Raw genomic sequence first — 26,755 nt, 5'->3', positions numbered from 1 at the left:
GTTCTGCCATTCTTCTATCCTATCCCATCAGATGAACTCCAGTCTCCCACTGTTGGCTAATATTTTTGATCTCTTAAATTTCTGTATGACTTCTATTTACATCAAAGTTAAGGGGATTTAAATCAATACTAACTTTTCTGCTTTTATTTCAGATTTCCAGCATTCACAGTATTTTTGCTTTTCTATAAGGGTGAGTTAACTTGACCGTATAAAAAACAATAACCACCATATAAATATTTAATTTCTCATATTTAAAACATCTTTAACTTTTCCAGGAAATATAATCAGAATTCTGCCTTTTAAACAGCTAACTATCTGTAAAATGCTGTTCGATAAATCAAAAAGTCTAAAAAGAAATGGCCTGGTGAAGCATGTCATCTAGAAAATGCTAACTTCATCAGCACTTGCAATTTCTTCCTAAATCTAAGAATCCTTTGCTCAATAAAATTCCTTTGTGTATTTCACGTTTTGTTCCTCTCATACAAGTGACTGAATGCCATGTAAATCTGCAGCTTACACCATGTTTCATCACTCTTTCAGGTAACTACTTGCTGGTGTTTAAACCTTGGCTTAGTGGCAGCATTCTCAGAAGGTTGTGAATTCAAATCCACTCTAGACGCTGCAGCAAATAATATAGGCTGATACTTTTATGTAGGATTGAGAAAGTTTTCTTGCAACAAAAAGTGCTGTATTTCCGATAAGATATTAAGCCAAGGTCCCCCCTGTTCCCTCACATGGATGTAAAAAAATTCAATGGCACTAAGGAAAGCAGAGAACTCTTCCGACAAATAATTATTCAGCAGCCAATGCTACCACCACCCCCCCCACCACCAACCTATCTTCTGAAGACGTTGAAATAAAATGATACCCTGTTCAAATGGTCATTCTGCATGTATAAGCCTATAAAGGTGCCTATTAGCTATTTACCATAGATAATATCACTACTCAGCCTCACTCCAGTCTTCACCCAACATCCATAATATGTTATTTCAAGCAGGATGCAATCAATACTAAAACAGAATTACCTGGAAAAACTCAGCAGGTCTGGCAGCATCGGCGGAGAAAAAACCTGCTGAGTTTTTCCAAGTAATTCTGTTTTTGTTTTGGATTTCCAGCATCCGCAGTTTTTTTGTTTTTATGCAATCAATACTGTCTGGAAGGGTGGAAATGAAGAGTGTGTGCTGCACTTGTGCACCACAAATGAGCTAGCCAGTGATTTGTGAGGATGCTCTAATTCTTTATTGGCACAGGTCAATAGAATATTGGCTGTGAAAGGTTATTAATCAAACTCAAAGCTGTAGAGATCCAGACTAAACTCTAGGAATGGATAAGGATTTAGTTGAAGGAGAAAAACAGTGAGTACTCATGAAGCGAGTTAGGTCAGGGGACAGTAATTAAGGTGCCAGGAATAAGAGTGGAATCATCATTGTTTTTCAGTTACATAAAGATCTGGACTCAGAAATTCTTATGACATTAAACAGAGAGCAGCAATTGAACCAAAGAAAGTAGTTTGAAAATACACATCGTAATTTACAAAATAAGTACTTGGGCTGGTTAACAACAAAATTAAATTTAATGCAGGCATTAGATGGAAAAATAAGAACAAGCACTCGAAGAATGGTGGTGCAATACAGATAAGGTGGATTGAGACCTGGGAATCAGTAGACTATGCTCAAAGCAGTTGAACATTCTATTGGAAGTCATGGTCAAAATGTGCAGTATTCCAGTCAGACAACATCATGAACACTGTCAGTTTCTGCTCACCCAGATCAGAGATATTCAAGAGCAGAGCCTTGTGTCGGTTCTCCGATAAGAAGATAAACTAGAGAGACAAGCTTTCCCGCCAGGAAACAGGGCATTTGAGAGGTGATCTCACAGAAATATATAAAGTGTTAAACAGTATGGAAAATGTAGATCTAAGTATTACTTTAAATTAAATTGTGGGATCAGAACAAGGTGACATGGGTTCAAATGAATAAAAAGTAATTTTAAAACTGACATCTGGAAATTCTTTTTCCTATAGAAAGTGTTCAGCACTTGGAATAGAGTTCCTGGTAGATGGTGGATGCAAAAGCACTGGATAAATTTATGGCACAATTAGAAACTGAACCGGGGGCAGTTGGGAGAGCTGTACGTGCTTGTGGATGAATTAACTACAATGGGATGAATGGTCTTCTCATCTGTAATTAGGTTATGATCACCAGAAGCCATTTTTGACTTTTTGGAAGAGTTTGCTAAATTACATTTGTTGAGACAAAAATATAGCATCAATAGACAAGGCAATTACACAATATAAGGCAAAACTCAGTACGGCAGAAAGCCTACAGAGAGCGCAGGGGCAAAATTAGGAAAGCAGAAAACATAAGAAAGCTGTCAAGTAAAATCAAGGAAAACCCAAAAGATGTTTTATAAATGCAAAAGCAGCAAGGGGATAACTAATGAAAGAACTGGGCCCATTAGAGATCAGAAAGGTAACCTGCGTGTGGATGCAGATAACACGGACATGTTTCTTAATAAATATTTTGATCTGTCTTCAGGAAAGAGGGGGAAGATGCATACTTTGCAGTCAAGGGGGAGGAAAGTGCAATATTGAGTCAGATAATTAGACTGGCAGGGGAAATATTAAGGATTTTGCATCCCTGAAAGTAGGCCTGGATGAAACGTATCCCAGGTTGCTCAGAAAAGCAAGGGGTGAAGTAGCACTGACTACAAATGATGTGCTGGAGGACTGGAAAGCTGCTAACATTGCTCTGTTGTTTGAAAAGGGAGAAAAAGTGATAGCCTGAATAATTACAGACCCATCAGTCTAACTTCAGCGGTAGGCAAATTATTGGTAAAAGTTTTGAGGGACAGTATAATTAGTTATTCAGAAAGGTAAGGATTAATCAATGATGGTCAGCATGGATTTGTCTAATTAAACAGGGTAGAGTCTACGTGGATTTTAGCAAGGCTTTTGACAATGTGGCAGATTAGTCAGAAAAATAAGAATCTAAGGGATCCAAGGGAAAGTGGCAAGTTGGATCCAAAATTGACTGAGTGGCAGGAAGCAAAAGGTCATGGCTGACGGATGTTTTTGTGACTGGAAGGCAGTTTCCAGTGGGGTTGTGCAGGACTCCATACTAGGTTCCTTGCCTTTCGAGGTGTATATCAATGAGTTAGACTTAAATGATTAAGAAGTTTGCAGATGATACAAAAATTGAGTGTGTGGTTGATAGTGGGGAAGAAAGCTATAGATTGCAGGATATCAATGGACTCATCAAGTGGGCAGAAACAGTGAAAATGAAATTCAATCTGCCGAAGCATGTGGCAATGCATTTGAGGAAGGCAAACAAGTTAAAGGAATACACAATAAATAGGAAGATACTTAGGAGCGTAGAGGAACAAGGGACCATAGAGTGCATGTCCAAAGATTCCTGAAGGTAACAGGTAGAAAAGCAAGTTAAGATGGTAAATGAGATACTTTCCTTTATTTGCTGAGGCAGAGAACACAAGAGCAGGGAGGTTATGCTAGTATTGTATAGAACATGAATTAGAATACTGGATACCATTCTGCTCACCACATTACAGGAAAGATATGACTGCACTAGAGAGAGTATAGAGGAGAGGTACGAAGATGTTGCAAAGAATGGAGAATTTTAGATCAGATAGGTTGGAGTTGTTTCTTTGGAACAGAGGAGACTGAAAAGAGATTTAATTGAGGTGTATAAAATAAGGGATCTTGATTGGATGAACAGGAAGGACCTATTACAGTTAGCAGAGAGGTTAATAGCCATGGGGCAGAGAGTTAAAGTAAAGATTAGAGGGGAGTTGAGAAGAAATGTTTTCACCCGGAGGGTGATGGGGGTCTGGAACCACTGCCCGAAAAGGTAATAGGGAAGAAACCATCATGACACTTAAAAACTAGTTGGATATGCACTTGAAGGGTTGTAATCTACAGCACTACAGGCCAAGAACTAGAAAGTGGGATTAGGCTGACAGCTCTTTTCCTGCTTACACAAACACAATGGCCTCCTTCTGTATCATAAATTTTCTATGCTTCTATATTTCTATCACAGCTAACAAAGGCTTTTGGACTGTGAGCATTTTAAATGGAAATCAAATTACATTTATGTAGACTATGTTCAAGTACAGCTGAACAAGGCAACTTCCATCTGTGATGCATTTGGCAAAGTGTTGGCTCAAAACATTGAAATTTATATTTTAAAATACAGTTGAAAAGGTGGCATACTGCTTGACGGCATATGATTCACCAGCTTCTCCTTGTGTGGAAATAACTAGCAATGTGAAGCTGAAAATAAAATGTGACAACTCATTATTATGCACATCGACAAAAGCAATGCTGAATCACCTCAGACCGCCTTACTTAAGGAACAAAAACTATTTCTCTTTTTTAAAAATGTGTTACACCAAGTGTGACCAGCACATGACCTGCTGGCCACAATCCTGCACAGCCTCTGTATCGGGCCCTTGGACTCACTATTCAAACAATGGGTAGGTTCAATGAAAGGTCTTCAAGGAGCTGTTCCACCAATCACATGCCGTTTCTTTCCTGTGTTTGCTGCCAATAGGCTCACCATGCGTTCTCTTCTGCCTTTGGCTGAGTGCTCGCTCTCCCACCCTCCCATGCAGGCACTGGCCTCCTAAAGGAGCACAGGGCTCAAAATGGTGGAGCAGACCAGGGAAGCCATGAAGTTCAGCAGGGTCACAGAACAGCGCATACCCAGCCTCCCACCTGGGACAGCTGGAGTCTCAAACAGGGTGGAGTGAGGAAGCTCATCTCTTCACAACGTCCTGAATATCTCCTCAGCGGTAAAAGGTCCAAACTTGGCGGGCCTAGGCAGGACACAGGAGTCTGCGCAGGGGCGTGTGAGGGAGCAAGACAACGTGAGGGTGCGAGCGCGCAAGCCCATACAAGGGAGCGAACGAGCCCGTGCTTTCATATGACTTCAGCTGAGTGCACAACCAGAGGCTAATGCAAGGTCAGTGTTAGTTAAACCCAATTCATTAGCTCAGCGCCAGTCCCCGCCCCTTCCCTGGTGACCAGGACCTGGGGCCTAGTCTGTCTCTCTAGCTCTGCTTCTTAAGTGAAAAGGCACAAATGGTTTTATTGGTTAAATCTGCTGCTTGGCATTTTTTTCAATGGTCATTTTTCTTAATTACTCTTTTAAAACTATCAACTTATTGCTTTACAATGATTTTGTTTTGAAATTGATGTTTCATGTTGGTGCCAAACCTTATTTTGCTATAATTTGCTCATCGGCCCCTTGAGTGAGAAAAAAAGTTGAAATATGGCACCTCATGTGAAAAGGTGGACAAGCCTGGCTCGTGCTATACCACTGGAGAACTGGCTGGACTACTTGCAAGATTACATTAAAGAAAATATATACGGAAACAGGGCAAGTAGCCCAATTGGTGTCTATAATCCAGGAGTCTCCTTCCATTCTACCTACATGACCTCAGCCTCTCAGCATATCTTTCTATTCCTTTTTCTCTCACGTACTTGTCTAGTTGCTTTTTTAAAGCATCTAAGCTATTTACCACTTCCTGTGGTAATGGGTTTCACATTCTAAACATAGGAGTAAAAAAATTTCTTCTATTGAATTTATTAGAAACTATCTTGCATTTATGGCTCCGAGTTTTGAATGATCCCACACGTGAAAATATTCTCTCCATGTTGACCCTATCCAACCAATTCATAATTTTAAAGGCCACTATGAGATCACCCTTACATGTTCCATTTTCCAAAGGGAAAAAGCCCCAGCCTGTTCAGCAGTTCACGATAGCTCTGTTATCTCAGTTCTGGTACCGTCCTTCTAAATCTATTTTGCACTTTCTGCAATGCCTCTATGTCTTTTTTATCATATGGAGACCAGAACTGTGTACCCAAGTGCACCCTGACTTGGGTCCTAAATAAGTTTAACAAAACTTCACCTCTTATGAATTATGTGCCGATAGAAATAAATCCTTTTCTAACCTGTGATTCCACTTTTAAATCTCTGTTTACTTGTATCCCTAGATCCCCTTTCTCTTCCACCCCATTCAGTTTCTTACTTTCTAAGGTGCAGATGATGTTTCTATTTTTCTACCAAAGGGTATCACTTCATATTTGTCTATGTTAAAGTTTATTCGCCACTTAACTGTGCAGTCTGAAAGTTTTCTAATATCTTTTTGTATTATATTGCATTCTTCCTCAGTGTTAGTTATATTAGTTAGTTTGGCATCATCTACAAATTTTGATTGAGCAACTTGTTTCCAAGACCAAAATATTAATATAAATTATGAACAACAGTGATTCTGGCATTGAGCTTTGTGAACCATTGCTTTCTACTTTCCTCCATTCAGAATAACCACCCTTCACCATCTACTCTCACGTCTTTTACTATAAATTTGAGTATCATTCCGATCACCAACTGTCAAGGTGGTTGGTCCCCAGGTTTTCTTTCATCTCCCTTTTTGTACATAGCATCATGATCAACTCCAATTCCATCCCGACCTGGGGTTTTATCCTTTTTTAGTTTTACTACTTTCTTAATTATTTTCTCCATTTCTTTCCCAACTGTATTAAAATTCCTTTTAAGCTAATCCTCTAGCACAGCACCTGTTTCATTAGCTTCTTTAGTAAAATCTGAGATGGCTATTTAATACTTGTGCCATTTCTCTGTCATTACAGCCTAGATTTTGATGATGGTAATGATAGCAGAACTGTCTGCATTTGTCATCATTACTCCCTAAAACTGACAACTTCTGAAGTCCATATACATACACAATTAAATGCTCTCCAGATGTTGCTCTCAGTGATTTGATGCTTTGCTAGAGTGTGCACTGTTGAAGTACCCCCCACAAACTGTAATGAAATAGAAATTTCCGAATTGACAAGAACATTGACTCTCGCGCTCTCACTGTAAAGCTTTGAAAAAGTTACATCTTGTTGAACAAGGTATAACCGTTTCTTCTTTACAAAGTACTAAGTTCACAATTACTGCTGAATAGCCTCACAGACCTTGAAAGAGCAACTTTATATTTGTTGAATGTCAAATTTCGCCACTAAAAGTAACTCTACATATTTTAATTTTTTAAGCATCTATGATATTTTATCTTCTATCTTAATTCCATGTTTATGGTCCAACCATTTATTCTACCAACTGCAAACATGCAAAATTAAAAGTGAAGAGGTTCAGTGAATTTAACTTTGTGGTTTGCTGCCTGTGGGGATGTTTCAATATGATTTGCTGCTTATCCTGCTTGTTGATATCACTGCTGCTGGACACCTGGAGATCTCCTTGCACAGGTCAACGGTGGGCACCACTGCTTCGCTCCTGACAGCGAAATGCAGCTCTACCTGCAAGTTTATCTCATTCATTGCTTAGTGGCCTTATCCCTACTTTTCCTTTTGTTATTTATGTACCTACAGAATAAACTTTAATGTTAATTTTTATATTCCTTGGTAATTTGATTTTAGGATTTCTCTTTGCCTTACTTTTTTTTAAAACTTCCCTTCTACCCCCTCCACGCCAAGCCCTTTATATTCCTTTCTGTCCTCTTCTCCTTTAGTTTCTAAGTATTTCTTATTTGTCATTTTCTTTAGACTCAATCTTCTCTAGTTACTTATTCATCCATAGTGCTTCACAATTGGCTAGCTTGTTTTTGGCTTTTAGTGGAATACGTTTCTCTCGATTGATTATTCTTTTTCCACTGATTCATTTCTGTTTTCTGAAATTTTCTGGCAATTTACTTTCTTTAGTTTCACTGGCACTTCATCGTGATCTTTTCAGAACTATTACCTTACTCTTTGTCCTACTCAGGTCGCTCTTATTTCTAATCTTGAACCTTACCAAGGTGTAATGCTACTTCTACCAAGGTACTCTCCCGCTCTTCTACCTATTTAATTTCATTACCAAATACAAGATTCAGCAGTGACTATTTTCTTGTTGAACTTCTACATGAATGAGAAAAGAGTTATGTGGACACAATAAAAGCTCAATTCCCTTATCTCCTTTTGCTGCTACTTCCTGCCAGTTTATTTCAGCTTATTGATATCTCCTATGGTTATTATTCTACACCCGGTCTCGCCTCATAGATTTGCCAACATTTTTCTTCCTCCCATTCCCTTCCACTGTAAAACTATAAGATGTCAATGGCAAGGGATCCTAAACTGTGGGCTGGGGCAAGCAACTGGAGATGTCAGCTCCCTCTTCTCTGTGGCAGCAACGGACTCAGATGGAACAGTCCTGGGATCAGCTTCGAGGCCCCTTGATGTGCGGTATTTTTTTCTTTTTTTAAAATATTCATTCATGGTATGTGGGCTTCGCTGGCTGGGCCAGCATTTATTGCCCATCCCTAGTTGCCCTTGAGAAGGTGGTGGTGAGCTGCCTTCTTCAACCACTGCAGTCCATCTGGTGTGGGTACACCCAGAGTGCTGTTAGGGAGTTCCAGGATTTTGACCCAGTAACAGTGAAGGAACTGCGATATATTGCCAAGTCAGGATGGTGAGTGACTTAGAGGAGAACTTCCCGGTGATGGTGTTCCCATCTATCTGCTGCCCTTGTCCTTCTAGATGGTAGTGGTCGTGGGTTTGAAAGGTGCTTTTGAAGGAGCCTTTGCTGAATTCCTGCAGTGCATCTTCTAGATGGTACACACTGCTGCTACTATGCTTCGGTGGTGGAGGGTGTGAATGTTTGTGGGTGTAGTGCTAATCAAGCGGGCTGCTTTGTCCTGCACGGTGTCAAACGTCTTGAATGTTGTGGGAGCTGTACACTTCCAGGCAAGTGGGGAGTATTCCATCACACTCCTGACTTGTGCCTTGCAGATAATGGACAAACTTTGGGGAGTCCAGAGGTGAGTTACTCGTCGCAGGATTCCTAGTCTCTGACCTGCTCTTGCCCACAGTTTTTATAAGGCTAGTCCAGTTCAGTTTCTAGTCAATGGTAACCCCCAGGACGTTAATAATGGGGGATTCAGTGATGGTAATGCCATTGAACATCAAGGGGTGATGGTTGGGTTCCCTCTTGTTGGAGATGGTCATTGCCTGACACTTGTGTGGCGAATGTTAATTGTCACTTGTCAGCCCAAGCCTGGATATTGTCCAGGTCTTGCTGCATTTGGACATGGACTGCTTCAGCATCTGAGGAGTCATGAATGATACTGAACATTGTGCAATCATCAGCGAACATCCCCACTTCTGACTTGATCATGGAAGGAAGATCACTGATGAAGCAGCTTAAGATGGTTGGGCCGAGGATACAGCCTTGAGGAACTCCTGCAGTGATGTCCTGGAGCTGAGATGACTGACCTCAAACAATCACAACCATCTTCCTTCATGCGAGATATGACTCCAACCAGCAGAAACTTTTCCCCCCGATTCCTATTGACCTGTTTTGGTAGGGCTCTACAATGCAACACTTGGTCAAATGCTGCCTTGATGTCAAGGTCACTGTCTACTCACCTCGGCAGTTCAACCAAGGGTTCCGCCAGGGCCATTCAGCTCCTGACCCAAACTGGGTGTCAGTGAGCAGGTTATTGCTAAGCAAGTGCCCCTTGATAGCACTGTTGATGACCCCTTCCATTACTTACTGATGATCGAGAGTAGACTGAGGGGGGGCGGTAACTGACTGGGTTGGATTTGGCCTGCTTTGTGTGTACAGGACACATCTGAGCAATTTTCCACATAGCCGGGTAGATGCCAGTGTTCTAGCTGTACTGGAACAGCTTGGCTAGGGGTGCAGCAAGTTCTGGAGCACAAGCCTTCTTCAGTGCTATTGCTGGAACGTTGTGAGGGCCCATAGTCTTTGCAGTATCCAGTGCCTTCAGACGTTTCTTGATATCACGTGGAGTGAATCAAATTGGCTGAAGACTGGCATCTTAGATGCTGGGAACATCTGGAGGAAGCTGAGGTGGATCATTGGTTGGTAGGAAATCTGCACCAAATTTGAAAAAAAAAAACACTGCAAAGCTAATTAATAAATTAATTATCTAAGTAGAGATGGCTGGGCAGGTGATGTGCTGGAGCTGTATGATGTGGGAGCTGGCAGATCCCATTGCGAGCTGCAATGACCACATCTGCAGCAAGTGTTGGTTGCTGGAGGAACTCCGGCTCAGAATTGATGAGCTGGAGTCTGAGCTCCGGACGCCGCGGCACATCCGGGAGGGGGAGAGTTACCTAGATGCTTTGTTTCAGGAGGCGGTCACACTCGGTAGATTAAGTACCTCAAGTTCAGTCAGTGGTCGGGGTCAGCAGGGTGTGACTGCAAGTGAGGCAGGTAGAGGGATCCTGTGTTCAGGAACAGAGGAGCCTCAGCTCTTGACATTGTCCAACAGGTACGAGGTACTTGCTCCTTGCTCCCTGTGTGGATGAGGAACAGGGCTGTAGGGAGGATGAGCCAGCTGACCATGGCACCGTGGCACAGGAGGCCATTCAAGAGGGGGGAGCAAAAGGACAAGTGGTAGTTGTAGGGGATTCTATAATTAGGGGAATTGATAGCTTCCTTTGTAAGCAGGATCGAGAGTCCCACATGGTATGTTGCCTGTCCGGTGCCAGGGTGAGGGACATCTCTGACCGGCTTGAAAGGATATTGGAGAGGGAGGGGAAGGATCCAGTTGTTGTGGGCCACGTTGGGACAAATAACATAGGTAACACTAGGAAAGAGGACCTGTTTGGGGATTATCAGGAACTAGGAACTAAATTAAAGAACAGGTCCTCAAGGGTTATAATCTCCGGATTACTACCTGAGCCACGTGCAAATTGGCATAGGGACACGAGAATAAGGGAAGTAAACACGTGGCTAAAGGACTGGTGCGGGAAAGAGGGGTTCCATTTCGTGGGGCACTGGCATCAGCATTGGGATGGTCTCCACCTGAACCAATCTGGGGCGAATGTTCTAGCGTAAAGGGTAAATAGGGTGGTCAACAGGACTTTAAACTAGAAAGTGGGTGGGAGGAAGGGAAGGGTAAAACTCCAAGAAGTATGACTAATGGGAAACAAAGCAGCAGGTTAGCATGTGGTTGGTGGGGGGGGGGGGGAGGATTCAACTTCATGGAAAATTATGAAAAAACTGAAAAGAAAGGAGAGCCCAGGAGAGGCTATTAAAGTCTCCAGAACACAAAATAGGACAGAGCGTTTGGAAAGGGCTAGGAATCTAACTTCAAGCACATCAGATAAAGGGACAACAATGAGAAAAGGGACGGGAAATACAGGACTGAAGGTGTTGTATCTGAATGCACGCAGTATACGAAATAAGGTAAATGAGCTTGTGGCACAGATTGAAATTGGCAGGTATGATGTGGTGGGCATTACGGAGACATGGCTGCAAGGGGATCAGGACTGGGAGCTAAATATCCAAGGATATACATCCTATCGAAAAGATAGGCAGGTTGGCAGAGGGGGTGGGGTTGCTTTGTTAGTAAGAAATGAATTTAAATCGATAGCAAGAAATGACATAGGGTCAGATGATGTAGAATCTGTGTGGGTAGAGTTGAGGAACCGCAAAGGTAAAAAAACCGTAATGGGAGTTATGTACAGGCCTCCGAACAGTAGTCAGGATGTGGGGCACAAGATACACCAGGAGATAGAAAAGGCGTGTAAGAAAGGCAAGGTTACAGTGATCATGGGGGATTTCAATATGCAGGTAGACTGGGAAAATCAGGTTGGTAGTGGATCCCAAGAAAAGGAATTTGTAGAATGTCTACAAGATGGCTTTTTGGAGCAACTTATGGTGGAGCCCACAAGAGAACAGGCAATTCTAGATTTAGTGATGTGTAATGAGGCAGATTTGATAAGGGAGCTTAAGGTGAAGGAACCCTTAGGAGGAAGTGACCATAATATGATAGAATTCACCCTGCAATTTGAGAGGAAAATACTGGAATTAGATGTAATGGTATTACAGTTGAATAAAGGCAACTACAGAGGAATGAGGGAGGAGCTAGCCAGGATTGACTGGCAGATGAGCCTAGCAGGAAAGACAGTGGAACAGCAATGGCAGGAGTTTCTGGGAGTAATTTGAGAGACACAGCAAAAAGTCATCCCTAGGAAGAAGAAGCATACTAAAGGGAGGACGAGGCAACCATGGCTTACAAGGGAAGTCAGGGACAGCATAAAAGCTAAAGAGAAAGCATACAATGCAGCGAAGAGCAGTGGGAAACCAGGGGACTGGGAAGCCTACAAAAACCATCAGAGGACAACTGAAAAAATAAGGAGGGAGAAGATTAAATATGAGGGTAAACTAGCCAGTAATATAAAAGAAGATTGCAAGATTTTTTTTTAGATATATAAAGGGTAAGAGAGATGCAAAAGTGGACATTGGGCCGCTGGAAAATGACGCTGGAGTAGTAGTAGTGGGGAACAAAGAAATGGCGGAGGAATTGAACAGGTACTTTGCGTCAGTCTTCACGATGGAAGACACAAGTAACATCCCCAAAGTTCAAGAGAGTCGGGGGGCAGAGGGGAGTATGGTGGCCTTTACCAAGGAGAAGGTGCTAGGAAAACTGAAAGGTCCGAAGGTGGATAAATCACCAGATGGATTACACCCCAGAGTTCTGAAGGAGATAGCTGAAGAAATAGTGGAGGCATTAGTGGTGATCTTTCAGGAATCACTGGAGTCAAGGAGGGTCCCAGAGGACTGGAAAATCACTAATGTAACCCCCCTGTTGAAGAAGGGAGTGAGGCAAAAGGCGGGAAATTACAGGCCTTGGTCATTGGTAAGATTTTAGAGTCCATTATTAAGGATGAGATTTCAGAAAACTTGGAAATGCATGGTAAAATAGGGCAAAGTCAACATGGTTTCATCAAGGGGAGGTCATGCCTGACAAATCTGTTAGAATTCTTTGAGGAGGTAACGAGTAGGTTAGACAAAGGAGAGCCAGTGGATGTTATCTACTTGGACCTCCAGAAGGCCTTTGACAAGGTGCCGCATAGGAGGCTGCTCAGTAAGATAAGAGCCCATGGTGTTAGAGGCAAGGTACTGTCATGGATAGAAAATTGGCTGTCTGCCAGGAGGCAGAGAGTGGCGATAAGGATCAGGATGGCGGCCGGTGACTAGTGGAGTTCTGCAGGGGTCAGTGTTGGGACCACAACTTTTCACTTTATACATTAATGATCTAGATGAAGGAACTGAGGGCATCCTGGCTAAGTTTGCAGATGATGCAAAGATAGGTAGACGGACAGGTAGTATTGAGGAGGTGGGGAGGCTGCAGAAGGATTTGGACAGGTTAGGAAAATGGGCAAAGAAGTGGCAGATGGAATACAACGTGAGGAAGTGCGAGGTCATGCACTTTGGCAGGAAGAATAGAGGCATAGACTATTTTCTAAACGGGGAGAGAATACAGAAATCTGGAGTACAAAGGCACTTGGGAGTCCTAGCCCAGGATTCTCTTAAGGTTAACTTGCAGGTTGAGTTGGTAGTTAGGAAGGCAAATGCAATGTTGGCATTTATTTCGAGAGGACTAGAATATAAAAGCAGGGATGTGCTGCTGAGCCTTTACATGGCTCTGGTCAGACCACATTTAGAATATTGTGAGCAATTTTGGGCCCCATATCTCAGGAAGGATGTTCTGGCGCTGGAGAGGATCCAGAGGAGGTTCACGAGAATGATCCCAGGAATGAAAGGTTTAACATATGAGGAACGTTTGAGGACTCTGGGTCTATACTCGATGGAGTTTAGAAGGATGAGGGGGGATCTGATTGAAACTTAGAGAATTCTGAAAGGCCTGGATAGAGTGGACGGGGGGCAAGATGTATCCATTAGTAGGAGAGACTAGGACCCGAGGGCACAGCCTCAGAGTAAAGGGAAGACCTTTTAGAACAGAGATGAGGAAAAACTTCTTTAGCCAGAGAGTGGTGAATCTATGGAATTCATTGCTACAGAAAACTGTGGAGGCCAGGTCATTGAGTGTATTTAAGACCGAGATAGATAGGTTCTTGATTGGTAAGAGGATCAAAGGTTACGGGGAGAAGACAGGAGAATGGGGTTGAGAAACCTATCAGCCATGATTGAATGGCAGAGCAGACTCGATGGGCCGAATGGCCTAATTTCTGCTCCTATGTCTTATGGTTTTATCATCCACTCGGCATTTCTGGCTGAAGACAGTTGCAAATGCTTCAGCCTTATCTTTGTAATGATGTGCTGGGCTCCTCCATCATTGAAGATGGGGATATCCAGTGAGTTGTCTAATTGTCCACCACCTTTCATGACTGGATGTCGCAGGACTGCAGAGCTTAGATCTGATCCATTGGTTGTGGGATCGCTTAGCTCTGTCTCTCACTTGCTGCTTATGCTGTTTGGCACACAAGTCGTCCTGTGTTATAGCTTTACCAGGTTGACACCTCATTCTCAGGTGTGCCTGAAGCTGCTCCTGGCATGCCCTCCTGCACTCTTTATTGAACCAGGGTCAATCCCCTGTCTTGATGGTAATGGTAGAGTGGGGGATATGCCAAGCCATGGGGTTACAGATTGTGTTCGAGTATAATTCTGCTACTGCTGCTGGCCCACAGCGCCTCATGGATGCCCAGTCTTGAGTTGCTAAATCTGTTCGAAATCTATCCCATTTAGCATCGTGGTAGTGCCACACAACATGATGGAGGGTATCCTCAACGTGAAGTTGAGACTTAGTTTCTGCAACGATTGTGTGGTGGTCACTCCTACCGATACTGTCATGGACGGATGCATCTGTAGCAGGCAGGTTTGTGAGGATGCGTCAAGTATATTTTTCCCTCCTGTTGGTTCCCTCGCCACCTGCCATAGGCCCAGCCTAGCAGCTATATCGTTTAGGGCTCGGCCAGCTCAGTCAGTAGTGGTGCTACCGAGCCACTCTTGGTGACGGGCATTGAAGTCTCTGACCCAGAGTACATTCTGCGTCCTTCCCACCCTCAGTGCTTCCTCCAAGTGGTGTCCAACATGGAGGGGCACTGATTCATCAGCTGAGGGAGGGCGGTGCGTGGTAATCAGCAGGAGGTTTCCTTGCCCATGTTTGACCTGATGCCATGAGACCTCATGGGGTCCGGAGTTGATGTTGAGGATTCCCAGGGCAACTCCCTCCCGACTGTATACCACTGAACTGCCACCTCTGCTGGGTCTGCCCTGCTGGTGGGACAGGACATGCCCAGGGATGGTTATGGTGGTGTCTGGGACATTATCTGTAAGGTATGATTGTGTGAGGATGACTATGTCAGGCTGTTGCTTGACTATTCTGTGAGACAGCTCTCCCAATTTTAGCACTAGCCGTAGATATTAGTAAGGAGGACTTTGCAGGGTCGACAGGACTGAGGTTGATGTTGTCATTTCCGGTGCCTAGGTCGATGCTGGGCGGTTTGTCCAGTTTTGTTTCTTTTTTGTGATTTGTAGTGGTTTGTTACAATGGAGTTGCTTGCTACACCATTTCAGAGGGCATTTAAGAGTCAACCACATTGCTGTGGGTCTGCAGTCACATTAGGCCAGGCCAGATAAGGATGACAGATTTCTTTCCCTAAGGGACATTATCTTGGTCCAGTAGGTGTAATCTAATTAAATCAGCTCCGAGGCTCAAACATTGCCTCCAACAAAGCCTGCAAAACATTAGGCGAAAAGAACATTGCAGCCTTTTCTCCAACACTGCCCCCTCATTACCCACTGCTCACAGCTCTACCCTCTGTTCCACCCCCGCCCACCCATCCTCCCCTCATTTCTGGGGTCAGGATAATTTTCAAGCTTCATAAATGGGGTCACAATGAGAAAAAGTTTGGGAAGCACTGATCTTTGATATACTCCTATCAGGATGGTGAATCCTTTATCTTTTAACTCAATCCATGGGGATTCTGTATCTATATTACTGTTAGTTACATCAATTTATTTGCACAGACATTGCTATTTATCATGAATACAGCTACTCCACCTCACCTCCTTCCTTCCCTTCATAGATGTGTTATATCCTGCAACATTCAGTTGTTGAGCCTGTTCTCTATCTAGCCATGTTTCAGTCATCCCGACTATATCTGGATCCTCTCCATTTCATCCATTTTGATTTTACTAATATGTACATTGCTGTACCAACAGTTTAAATTGTTCTTAGTTGTTCTCTGCTATCTCTCTGTTCTGCATTATCATTTGACCTTTATGCTCGATAAGTTTATTTGATCTTTGGCCATTTGCACTATCCTTAACTTTCCTTGAGTTTTTCCTTTACTCTCTTTTCTGAATTCTTTCATTGTTGTATTTCCATAATTTCAAGCAGTCCCCTCCCCTTAAGTTATTGTTTAAAGTCTGATTTACAGTCCTAGTTATCCTTTCTGCTAGGTGGCCTGTCCTAGTGCGAATCCTCATAACAGTAAACATTGCAATTATAATTTTATTGCCACCATATTTTACCTAAGAAAACAATTTACTCCAGGGAATGAATTATAGTCTATAATCTGAGCCTAGGGTTCCAAGCAATTTAAAACATTATTCAAACCCCTTAAATAAGTTAGAAGCCACATAAATGCCTTCCCCTTCATCTACTAATCTATGTGTAATCAATAAGTTACTACATACTTAGGATATTAAAGGCAAAGTCTTTAAATTGCTGAATCAGCACAAGCTAGCACAAGCCTGTACTAGTCAAGTTATCCATTAATTATTTAGATCATGATTCTATAGGTACCAAGAGCCACAAGGATTCCTTTTTTGAAATTGCTACCAAAATGAATTACATAAAGTGTATTGCAATTATTAATTCTCAAAGTATTAATAAAAGTTGACATACTAAAATTTAGATATTCTCATTAACACTGAAGAAGGAAAGGGTACTGTGTAGCATGGTGTAAATCCATCATCTTTCAATTGTTTCTCTGTAACCAACCATTGACTTGACTTTAATAAAAGCAAAAAACTACGGATGCTGGAAATCCAGAACAGGAACACAGTTAATGTTTCGAGTCCATATGACTCTTCAAAAGAACGAAGTAAAGATAGAAGAGTGGTGAAATATAAACTGGTTTGAGGGGGGGGGTTCACAAGTACAGCTGGATAGAGGGCTAGTGATAGGTGGAGATAGCCAAAAGATGTCATAGACAAAAGGACAAAGAGGTGTTGAAGGTGGTGATATTATCTAAGGAATGTGCTAATTAAGGGTGGAAAAAAGGATAAGCAAGGTACAGATAGCTCTAGTGGGGGTGGGGTGGTGTGAAGGAATCGAAAAAAGCTAAAAGGCAGAGATAAAACAATGGATGGAAATACATTTAAAAATAATGGAAATAGGTGGGAAAAGAAAAATCTATATAAATTATTGGAAAAAAAATGGGGGGGGGGGGATCGGAAATGGGGTGGGGATGGAGGAGAGAGTTCATGATCTAAAATTGTTGAACGCAATATTCAGTCCGGAAGGTTGTAAAGTGCCTAGTCGGAAGATGAGATGCTGTTCCTCCTGCTTGCATTCAGCTTCATTGGAACAATGCAGCAGGCCAAGGACGGACATATGGGCATGAGAGCAGGGTGAAGTGTTGAAATGGCAAGCAACAGGGAGGTCTGGGTAATGCTTCCGGCAGACCGAAGGTGTTCTGCAAAGCGGTCACCAAATCTGCGATTGGTCTCTCCAATGTAGAGGAAACTGCATTGGGAGCAACAAATGCAGTAGACTAAATTGAGGGAAGTACAAGTGAAATGCTGCTTTACTTGAAAGGAGTGTTTGGACCCTTGGACGGTGAGGAGAGCGGAAGTAAAGGGGCAGGTGTGGCACCTTCTGCGGTTGCACGGGAAGGTGCAGGGAGTGATGAAGGAGTGGACCAGGGTGTCCCGGAGGGAACGATCCCTGGGGAGTGCCGCCGGGGGGGTGGGGGTGAAGGGAAGATGTGTTTGGTGGTGGCATCATGCTGGAGTTGGCGGAAATGGCAGAGGATGATCCTTTGAATGCAGAGGCTGGTGGGGTGATAAGTGAGGACAAGGGGGACCATATCATGTTTCTGGGAAAGAGAGGAAGGTGTGAGTGCGGATGCGCTGGAGATGGGCCGGACACGGTTGAGGGCCCTGTCAACCACAGTGGGTGGAAAATCTTGCTTAAGGAAGATAGGGTCCCTCTTGTCCTCACTTTTCACCCCAGCAGCCAAGAGGGACCCTATCTTCCTTAAGCAAGGTTTTCCACCCACTGTGGTTGACAGGGCCCTCAACCGTGTCCGGCCCATCTCCAGCGCATCCGCACTCACACCTTCCTCTCCCTCCCAGACACATGATATGGTCCCCCTTGTCCTCACTTATCACCCCACCAGCCTCTGCATTCAAAGGATTATCCTCTGCCATTTCTGCCAACTCCAGCATGATGCCACCACCAAACACATCTTCCCTTTACACCCCCTGGTGACATTCTGCAGGGATCATTCCCCTCAGGACACCCTGGTCCACTCCTCCATCACCTCTTACACCTTAACCCCCTCCGACGGCACCTTCCCATGCAACTGCAGAAGGTGCAACACCTGCCCCTTTACTTCCCCCTCTCCTCACCTTCCAAGGGCCCAAGCACTCCTTTCAAGTAAAGCAGCATTTCACTTGCACTTCCCTCAATTTAGTCTACTGCATTTGTCGCTCCCAATGTGGTTTCCTCTACACTGAAGAGACCAAATGCAGACTGGGTGACCGCTATGCAGAACACCTTCGGTCTGTCCGCAAGCATTACCCAGACCTCCCTGTCGCTTGTCATTTCAACACTCCATCCTGCACTCATGCTCACATGTCCATCCTTGGCCTTCTGCATTGTTCCAGTGAAGCTCATGCAAACTGGAGGAACAGCACCTCATCTTCCGACTAGGCACTTTACAGCCTTCCGGACTGAATATTGAGTTCAACAATTTTAGATCATGAACTCTCTCCTCCGTCCCCACCCCTTTTCCAATCCACCCCTTTTTTTTCCAATAACTTATATAGATTTTTCTTTTCCCACCTATTTCCATTATTTTTAAATGTATTTCCATCCATTGTTTTATCACTATCTTTTAGCCTCTTGCGATTCCTTCACCCCACCCCACCAGGGCTATCTGTACCTTGCTTGTCCTGCTTTCTACCCTTAATTAGTACATTCCTTAGATAATATCACCACCTTCAACACCTCTTTGTCCTTTTGTCTATGACATCTTTTGGCTATCTCCACCTATCACTAGCCCTGGATCCAGCTGTACTTGTCCCACCCCCCTTAAACCAGCTTATATTCCACCTCTCTTCTATTTTTACGTAGTTCTGCTGCCAGACCTGCTGAGTTTTTCCAGGTATCTTTATTTTTGTTTTGTTATCGACTTTACTTTGATTGGGCACTATTTCCATGGCAACTCCTTCTTAGGCCCTCTATTCCTCCTGCTTTGCAATATTACATTTCCTACTGGATCAAACTTGCCCTGCAGGCTGATTGCAGTTACAGATTGGCTTGTGAAAGATGCTGAGTCCTTGAGTTCTGGGTGTGGTGTTATCTGACTTTATTAAAGATATAATTGAATTTTGTTCCTGGTTTTAGACTATTTGCATTGAGGGAATCTGCTACTTTCAAGCTCTTAAGAGTAACAATTTAATGTATCACCTTTTTCCATTATTAAAGCATGCAAGAAAGATGATAAAAGGTCCGGAATGATGAAAACAATTATTAAAATGCACACCTTTACTTTGAGTCTTAAAGCTTACTGTTCTCTAACATTCCACACTGGAATGCAACTCACTGCAAATAGTACCAGCAGCAGGACAATATTAGGAAACTAGAATTGTTTATAAATGTGTTGATTGGATCATCCATCAAAATTAGGACTGAAATCTCCCATATGTATCTCTACTAGTTGTGTGTGTCATGGCTATAGGGCATGTATGTAGGAACAAGTCTATTAAATGTCAAACATATTAAGTGATTCAGGAATGACACACACCTCCTAAATGTCTTGCTCCTCCGAGATGAAAAGCCAACAGCTGTAATTATGTCTTTTCCTCAAAAAGTTCAACATGAGCTTATACACCTTCTTTAATTCTAGGTTAAACTTGAAATTCTCTGCCCAGCGATGTTATTTTCACATGAACATGTAGGAGTTTTAAAATATTAATTAGTTTCATATCTGGGAACAATGTGATCAATTTCTCCTTTCTACAGATTTGGGAATCAATGCCAATTTATATATATAGGGCACCTTCAACTTAGAAAAACACCAAAGATGTTTCATTGGGAGATAATCAGACAAAAATAGATGTCAAGTTAAAGGAGCAGAGAGTAGATGGGCAGCCAAAAAAATCAGAGATGATCTTGGAGAGAAGCGAAGGGCTTTAGGGAAGGAATTCCAGAGTATGGGATGCAGATATTTATGGTGCGCAGAGGATCAGAGAATGTCTATCAGAGCATTAGAGTAAAAAAGCCTGGTAGTGACATAGGCATAGATGAAAATTTCAGCTGCAAGTAAACTGTGGTAATGGGATGGCAAGTAATGTTATGGGCGTCTTTGTGATGGAGAGGAATCATGTGATCATGTATCCAAAAGTTAGGATGCGCATGCAATCTACAATAGAAGAAACCTGCTGAAATTTTAATTTTCCAGTAATAGTAGCTGAACATTTTCCTGCTACTGGCTCAAATTCACTGCTGAAGTTGGCAGTTTCATTCTCCCTAGCTTCTAGCCAGTTGCTCAGTAGCCCTAGCCTCACTCAAGTCCTCAGCTCCCTGTTTTCTCCTCGACTTTCTGCCTTTTCAATTCACATGCCACAAAGTAGGCAGAACTCAGCCTGCCTCTGCTGTCCATTGACATGAACTGTAGAGTGGTGGGAATTAATTTGATCTCTCTGTTCTATATCACTTGGTGAATTCTTTTAGAATAAAATCATAGAATGTTTACAGCAAAAGGAGGAAGACTATCAACCCATGCTGGCTCTCTGAAAAATTAATTTAGCTACCTCACCTCATGTTCTTTTCCAAGAATACAAGATATAGGAGGTGTAAGCCTGTTGAGCTTGCTCCGTCATTCAATATGATCATGGCTGATCTTGGGCTTCAACTCCACTTTCCCAGTACTTCCCATATCCCCGAGGCACCAAAAATCTGTCTAGCAGATGTATCCAAAGATTCACAACCCACTGAAGTGAAGAAATTTCTCCTCATCTGAGTTCAAAATTGTCAATCCTTTATTCTGACAGTGATCTCTGGTTCTAGACTCTCCAGCCAACAGATACTCCACATCTACTCTATCAAGCTCTCAACCTCTTTTATGTTTCAGTGAGGTCACCTCTCATTTTAAGGGTCCATCAACCTTGAGTTGTAATTATTTCCTGCACATGAAGTAACCAAAACTACTCTCATCGACTTTTATTCTGTTCCATTAATTTCTACCTGGTGATAACTCGACAATAAGAACAGTTCCACAGAGGAATTTTGCAACATAGATATTGATTCAAAGGAGATATTCAGAAGGGCAACCACAATTGGTTAAGGAGGTCTGTGACAAGGAAAGGGAGAGGCAGAGGCACTAGGAAGGGAATTGCAGAACATGAGTCAGTCAGCTAAAGGCATGACTGTAAATGGTAGGGTGGAGAGGAAGGAGATCTCACAGAGGACAGGGCCCGAGAAATGGAGTGTTAGTGGGGAATGGGAAGAAAGGGATTGTAAAGCTGGAAGAGGTTGCAAAGAGAGGGAGGAATGAAGGTAGAAGGCAATTTAAACATGAGGATGAGAGTTAGTGGACCAGAAGCCAATGTAAGCTAGTGAGAACCAGGTTGTTAGCAACTTACTGTTGAATAGATATGGGCAACAGCATTCTGGTTGAGCTGAAGTTTACAAAAAAAAGTGGAAGATAGGGAGTTCAGTCAGGAAAATAAGAAAGAAAGGCTTGTATTTATGTGGCACCTTCCATGACTTAAGGACGTCCCAAAGTATTTTGCAGCCAGTGAAGTGCTTTGAAGTGTAGTCACTGTTACAATGTAGGAAACACAGCAACCAATTTATACATTGGAATAGACAAGTCAGGATGAGGGATTTAGCAGCAAACTTCGTTAAATTGCTTGAAAAATATTTGGCACTCAACAAACACTTAATCCGTCAGTTATGCATTTTATATTCACATTGATTTAGGTTATTGTTGCTGCCCGAATTGCAAATGATTGTTCTGCACACTCATTTCATGGATGTTGCTCTAAACACTACTTTTCACACAGCACTCAACTATTAAATCCTTCCAATACAACAGTTTTTCTATGATGGCTTGCAGTATACTGGTAGGCACTGAACAAAAAATTCCACATCACTTTTGAGGCCTACATGGTATACAGCCAGCCTTCTTTCATCCACTTTGTATTAATCAAATGACTATCTACATAGTTAGTTTCTGCCAAGAACAAAGTTTTGGAGATTTAAGTTGGGATACCTGGTGGGAATAGCAGATCATATGTACTTTGGAAGTCCCCATGTAAGTAATTTAATAGCTACTATATGATCAATTGTCTTTCATTTAAGAGATGCAGAGGATGCACTATTTTACTCTCCTCCAGTTTCTGAGCCAAGGTTATTTACCTGTACTAGTGGGATCCATCACTATGCAGCGGGAGCCATAAAACCTGACAGACTTACCATTCCCACTGCACGTGAAAGAGCTTCTGTCAGACCTAAACCTTTCACAGGATAAAACACTGCTACTGACTGGGTAAGATGCAGCTAATATTGTGATCATGCTGAAATAATAAGTACAAAAAAATGTTTTATCCATACCCATGTAAAATGTTCCTCTTGTGAATCACTTACTTCTCCATTACTGGTGACAGGAATTTCAGCTGCAGAATCTCTAGCAGGTGCTTCTGCCATTTCAGATTCCTTTAAAAAGCAAAAGCAATTGGATTAGCATTTTTGTTTCCACTTAGACAAGGCTGACTATTGCTCTTGTGCTCTCAAAGGTTGACCCTGCAAGTAAGCACACGTTTCGACAAAAAGGGTCACAAGCAGCACTGGGAAAACCACAACATGCAGAATCTGGAATATGAGACAGGTTGTGAAGATTTACAATAGTATCAAAAATTGAATTCATGTCCTTTCAAAATCAGTTACAGAGCATTGCACGCAAAGGGTTGATTAGATCATTCATTTGGAAAGAAATTATCACAAGGTTGGAGATAATTTAAAAGATGAACAATCTTTTCTTCTCTTATTCAATATTCAACTGCCTACAGTACTTTTTTTTTGAAATACAAAATTCAAATGAATCATCAGTAATGTTCAATTTCAAGTAAAAGGTTTGAGTACTTCTAAATATAACTATTACACAAATAAAAAAATCCACATAAAATAATAATGAATGTGGATTGATTGGCAGCTGTTCACTGGATTCTCAATGGCAGCTCAAGCTGGATTTCCAGTCCTGGTACACAATAACTTGGTTGCAACTTAAACACTTAAGAAGTTTCACTAATATTGTTCAAGCTATCAGACGGAGAAATGAAACTTTCCATATTGCTCAATAAAGCATTTTGTTCATCTATTCAGGGATTACTAAAACTGCTTCAACGACATGCATTTATAAAGCACCTTTAACATAACAAAAAGTCTAAAGAACAGATGACAAAAGATCAAAAAAGGTATGTCTTAAAGAGCATCTTAAAGGAGAAAAGAGAGATAGAGAGACAGGGAGGTTTAGGGATGGAATTCCAGAGCTTAGGACCTTAGCAATTGCCAAACCACCTTCAATTATATTTGTGGGTCCTCAAGAGGCCAGAATCAGAGAAGTGCAGATATCTGAGGGTTGTGGGCTAGAGGGGATTACAGAGGTACAGACAAGTGAGGCCATGGAGGGGCTTGAAAACGAAGAAGAGAATTTGAAAATTGAGCCAATGCAGACCACCAAGCATAGGGGTATTGAGACTGGGTGAATGAGACTTAGTGCAAGTAGGGGCACGTGCAGCACAGTTTTGGATGACCAAAAGTTTAAGCAGCACAGAATGTGGGCAGTTGGCCAGGAGTGCATTGAAAGAGTCAACTCCAGAGGTAACAATGACACGAAAGAAGGTTTCAGCAGCAGATGAGCTGAAGGAAAGGTAAAATCAGGCAATGTTATGGAGGTGGAAATATGCAGACTTAGTAATGGTGTGGATATGTGATTGGAAGCTCATCTTGAGATGTGAAAAGGTTGTGAAAAGTCTGATTCAACTTCAGGTATTTGCCAGGGAGGGGATGATGTCAATGGCTAGGGAGAGGAGTTTGTACCAGAGACCAAATAAAATGGCTCCAGCTTACCAATACATAACCGAAGGAAATTCAGTACTCAATATCAGACAAGCAATCTGATAATTTAGACACAGTGGAAGAGTTGAGAGAATTGATGGTGAGGTCCAGCTGGGTGTCATCAGTATGCATATGCAAACTACACTGTTCTTAGATAATGTCATTGAGAAGCAGCGTGTAGATGAGAAATAGGAGAAGGTCCCAAGGACAGAACTTTGGAGACCAGCAGAGGTAACTGAACTGGTTGAGTAGCCATTGCAGATAATTCTCTGGCTACAATTAGCTAGATAAGAATGCAATAAGGTGAGCACAGTCCCACCAAATTGGATAATGGGAGAGAGGCACTGGAGAAGGATGGTGTGTTCAGTCTCAGTTTGAGGTTTCAATCATTTAGGAGAGATGAGGAGAAATTTCTTGACCAGAGGGTTGTGAAACTTTGGAATGCTCCATCAGTGAGTATATTCAAGGCTGAGGCTGACAGACTGTGGGTCTCTCAGGGAATCAATGGATATTGATAGCGGACAAGAAAGTGGAGTTGAGGCAGATGATCAACCATGATCATATGGAATGACGAAGCAGGCTCGAGGGACTGTATGGTCTTCTCCTGTTCTTATGTTATGCTGTTCAACCATGTCAAAGGCTGCAGAGAGGTTGAGAAGGATGAGGAGGGGTTTCCACAGGATATTTCCACAGAAATGTTTACAAGCTGGATCATTATGTCTTCTACATAGAGGTTCGTGCTGATGTGCATTGAAAAAATAAAACTATTGAAATTTTTAACTAATTGTTAAAAGTACATCTGAAAAGAATGTCAATTTTTATTTGGGTGCCCACGTGCTTTACAATAGAGAAACCATTAATAAAGATCCATCTCAGAGGAACAGAAGCAAGCTTTTCACATTTGTATTCACATCCAACACATGGAACACGATCTTCATGGTCACAGGCACTAGAAGAAAAACATTTCATTCAATGAGACCTGGGAAAACTTTTCAGGTTATGAGGAAAGGACACGGGACTAATTGGATAGCTCCTTCAAAGGGCATAATGACCCAAATGGTTTCTGCCTGTGCTATATGATTCTCTGATAGAAACAGCAGAACTCTCAGCAGAGTTAACTATTTGTATATTAAGTAGTAGCCAAAAATAACGAGATGGCTTGATGGTTAATGAAGTTGTAAAACTCTTGATCTGTTTCACCAAACCTAGCTCACCAATTTAAGACTACAATTATAATATACCTGTAACCACAAGTGCAGAGCAATCTTGCTTTGCACTGATATTGGAGTTGATGTATAAATGCAGTCTTAATTCAATGTCAAGGATCAACCAGATTCTAGATTTATGTTACAAAAGTTTAGTATTTGTGCAGACTGGTCTACACATCATCAATGCTAAACATGCAATGCAAATATACCCAAGAGATTCACAGGCAAGAAAATAATCAGCAAAGCTTCAAGAGGTGATGTATGCAGCTTTTTGATGACTCAAATGTATACTTTACATTTAGTTTTTCTGTAACTAAAAACGTACATAGAACTTCAAGGCCTCATAATGTTCACCAATAAATAATGTTCAACATCTGTTTTTACATCAAATGCGTAGCTTTTACCAATCAGACATACTTGCTTGTGTAGAACTTCATTTTTGATATTAAAAAATGCTATTAAAGTATTCAAATTTCCCAGATTTTCATATGTGTGGTCTTGAAGGCACCAACAAAATATTTGTTGACAGCAATGTGGTTGACTCTTAAGTACTCACTGAAATGGCCTAGAAAGCCACTCAGTTGTATCAAACCTCTACAAAGTCTAAAAAAAAGGAATGAAAACCGGGCATCAACTAGCCACCAGAAACAACAATGGTTAAACCTAGCAACCCAGCCCTGTCGACCCTGCAAAGTCCTCCTGACTAACATCTGGGAGCTTGTGCCAACATTGGGACAGCTGTCCCATAGCCTAGACAAAGAACAGTCTGACAGTCATACTCATAGAATCATATCTTACTGACAACATCACAGACACCACTATCATCATCCATGCATACATCCTCCCCGCCAACAGGAGAGACACACCAGATGTGGTGGCACAGTGGTACACATTTGGGAGGGAGTAGCCCTGGGAGTCTTCAACATTGACTCTGGGCCTATGCAGTCTCATGGTATCAGGAAAATCATGGGCAAGGAAATTTCCTGTTGCTTACCATGTACCGCCCACCACTTCAGCTGAATCAGTGCTCCTCCATGTTGAACACCACTTGGAAGAAGCACTGAAAGTGGCAAGGGCATAGAATATACTGGGCGGGGGACTTCAATGCTATCACCAAGAGTGGTTCAGTAACACCACTGCTTTCCTAGTTGGTCAAGTCCTAAAGGACATAGCTGCTAGACTGGGTCTGTGACAGGTAGTGAGGGAACCAAGAAGAGGGAAAGACATACTTGACCGCATCCTCACCAACCCACCTGTCACAGATGCATCTGTCCATGACAGTATTGATAGGAGTGACCACCGCAGATCTTCACATTGAGGATTGTGTGGCACTACCATTGCGCTAAATGGGATAGATTTGGAACAGAGAGAGCAACACATGACTGGGCGTCCAT

General features: G+C 42.3%; 1 protein-coding gene across 12 annotated transcripts in view; it reads right to left on the bottom strand.

Moving 5' to 3' along the window:
• Positions 1-26,755, bottom strand: part of arfip1 (ADP-ribosylation factor interacting protein 1 (arfaptin 1)) — a 241,718-nt gene that overhangs the window by 115,966 nt on the left and 98,997 nt on the right. For 9 of the 12 annotated variants that reach the window (XM_041188381.1, XM_041188390.1, XM_041188400.1 and 6 more), the window contains one exon: positions 22,651-22,752. In XM_041188381.1, coding sequence (XP_041044315.1) covers positions 22,651-22,752 — 102 coding nt within the window. The remainder of the gene's footprint in view (positions 1-22,650; positions 22,753-26,755) is intronic. The other 3 variants (XM_041188435.1, XM_041188373.1, XM_041188443.1) reach the window with 1 other exon arrangement.

Source organism: Carcharodon carcharias, chromosome 1 (assembly GCF_017639515.1).
Source record: "Carcharodon carcharias isolate sCarCar2 chromosome 1, sCarCar2.pri, whole genome shotgun sequence".
NCBI classification, from domain to species: Eukaryota; Metazoa; Chordata; class Chondrichthyes; order Lamniformes; family Lamnidae; genus Carcharodon; species Carcharodon carcharias.
Note: the sequence above shows the minus strand (reverse complement) of the source record. Positions and strands in the feature narration are given on the sequence as shown.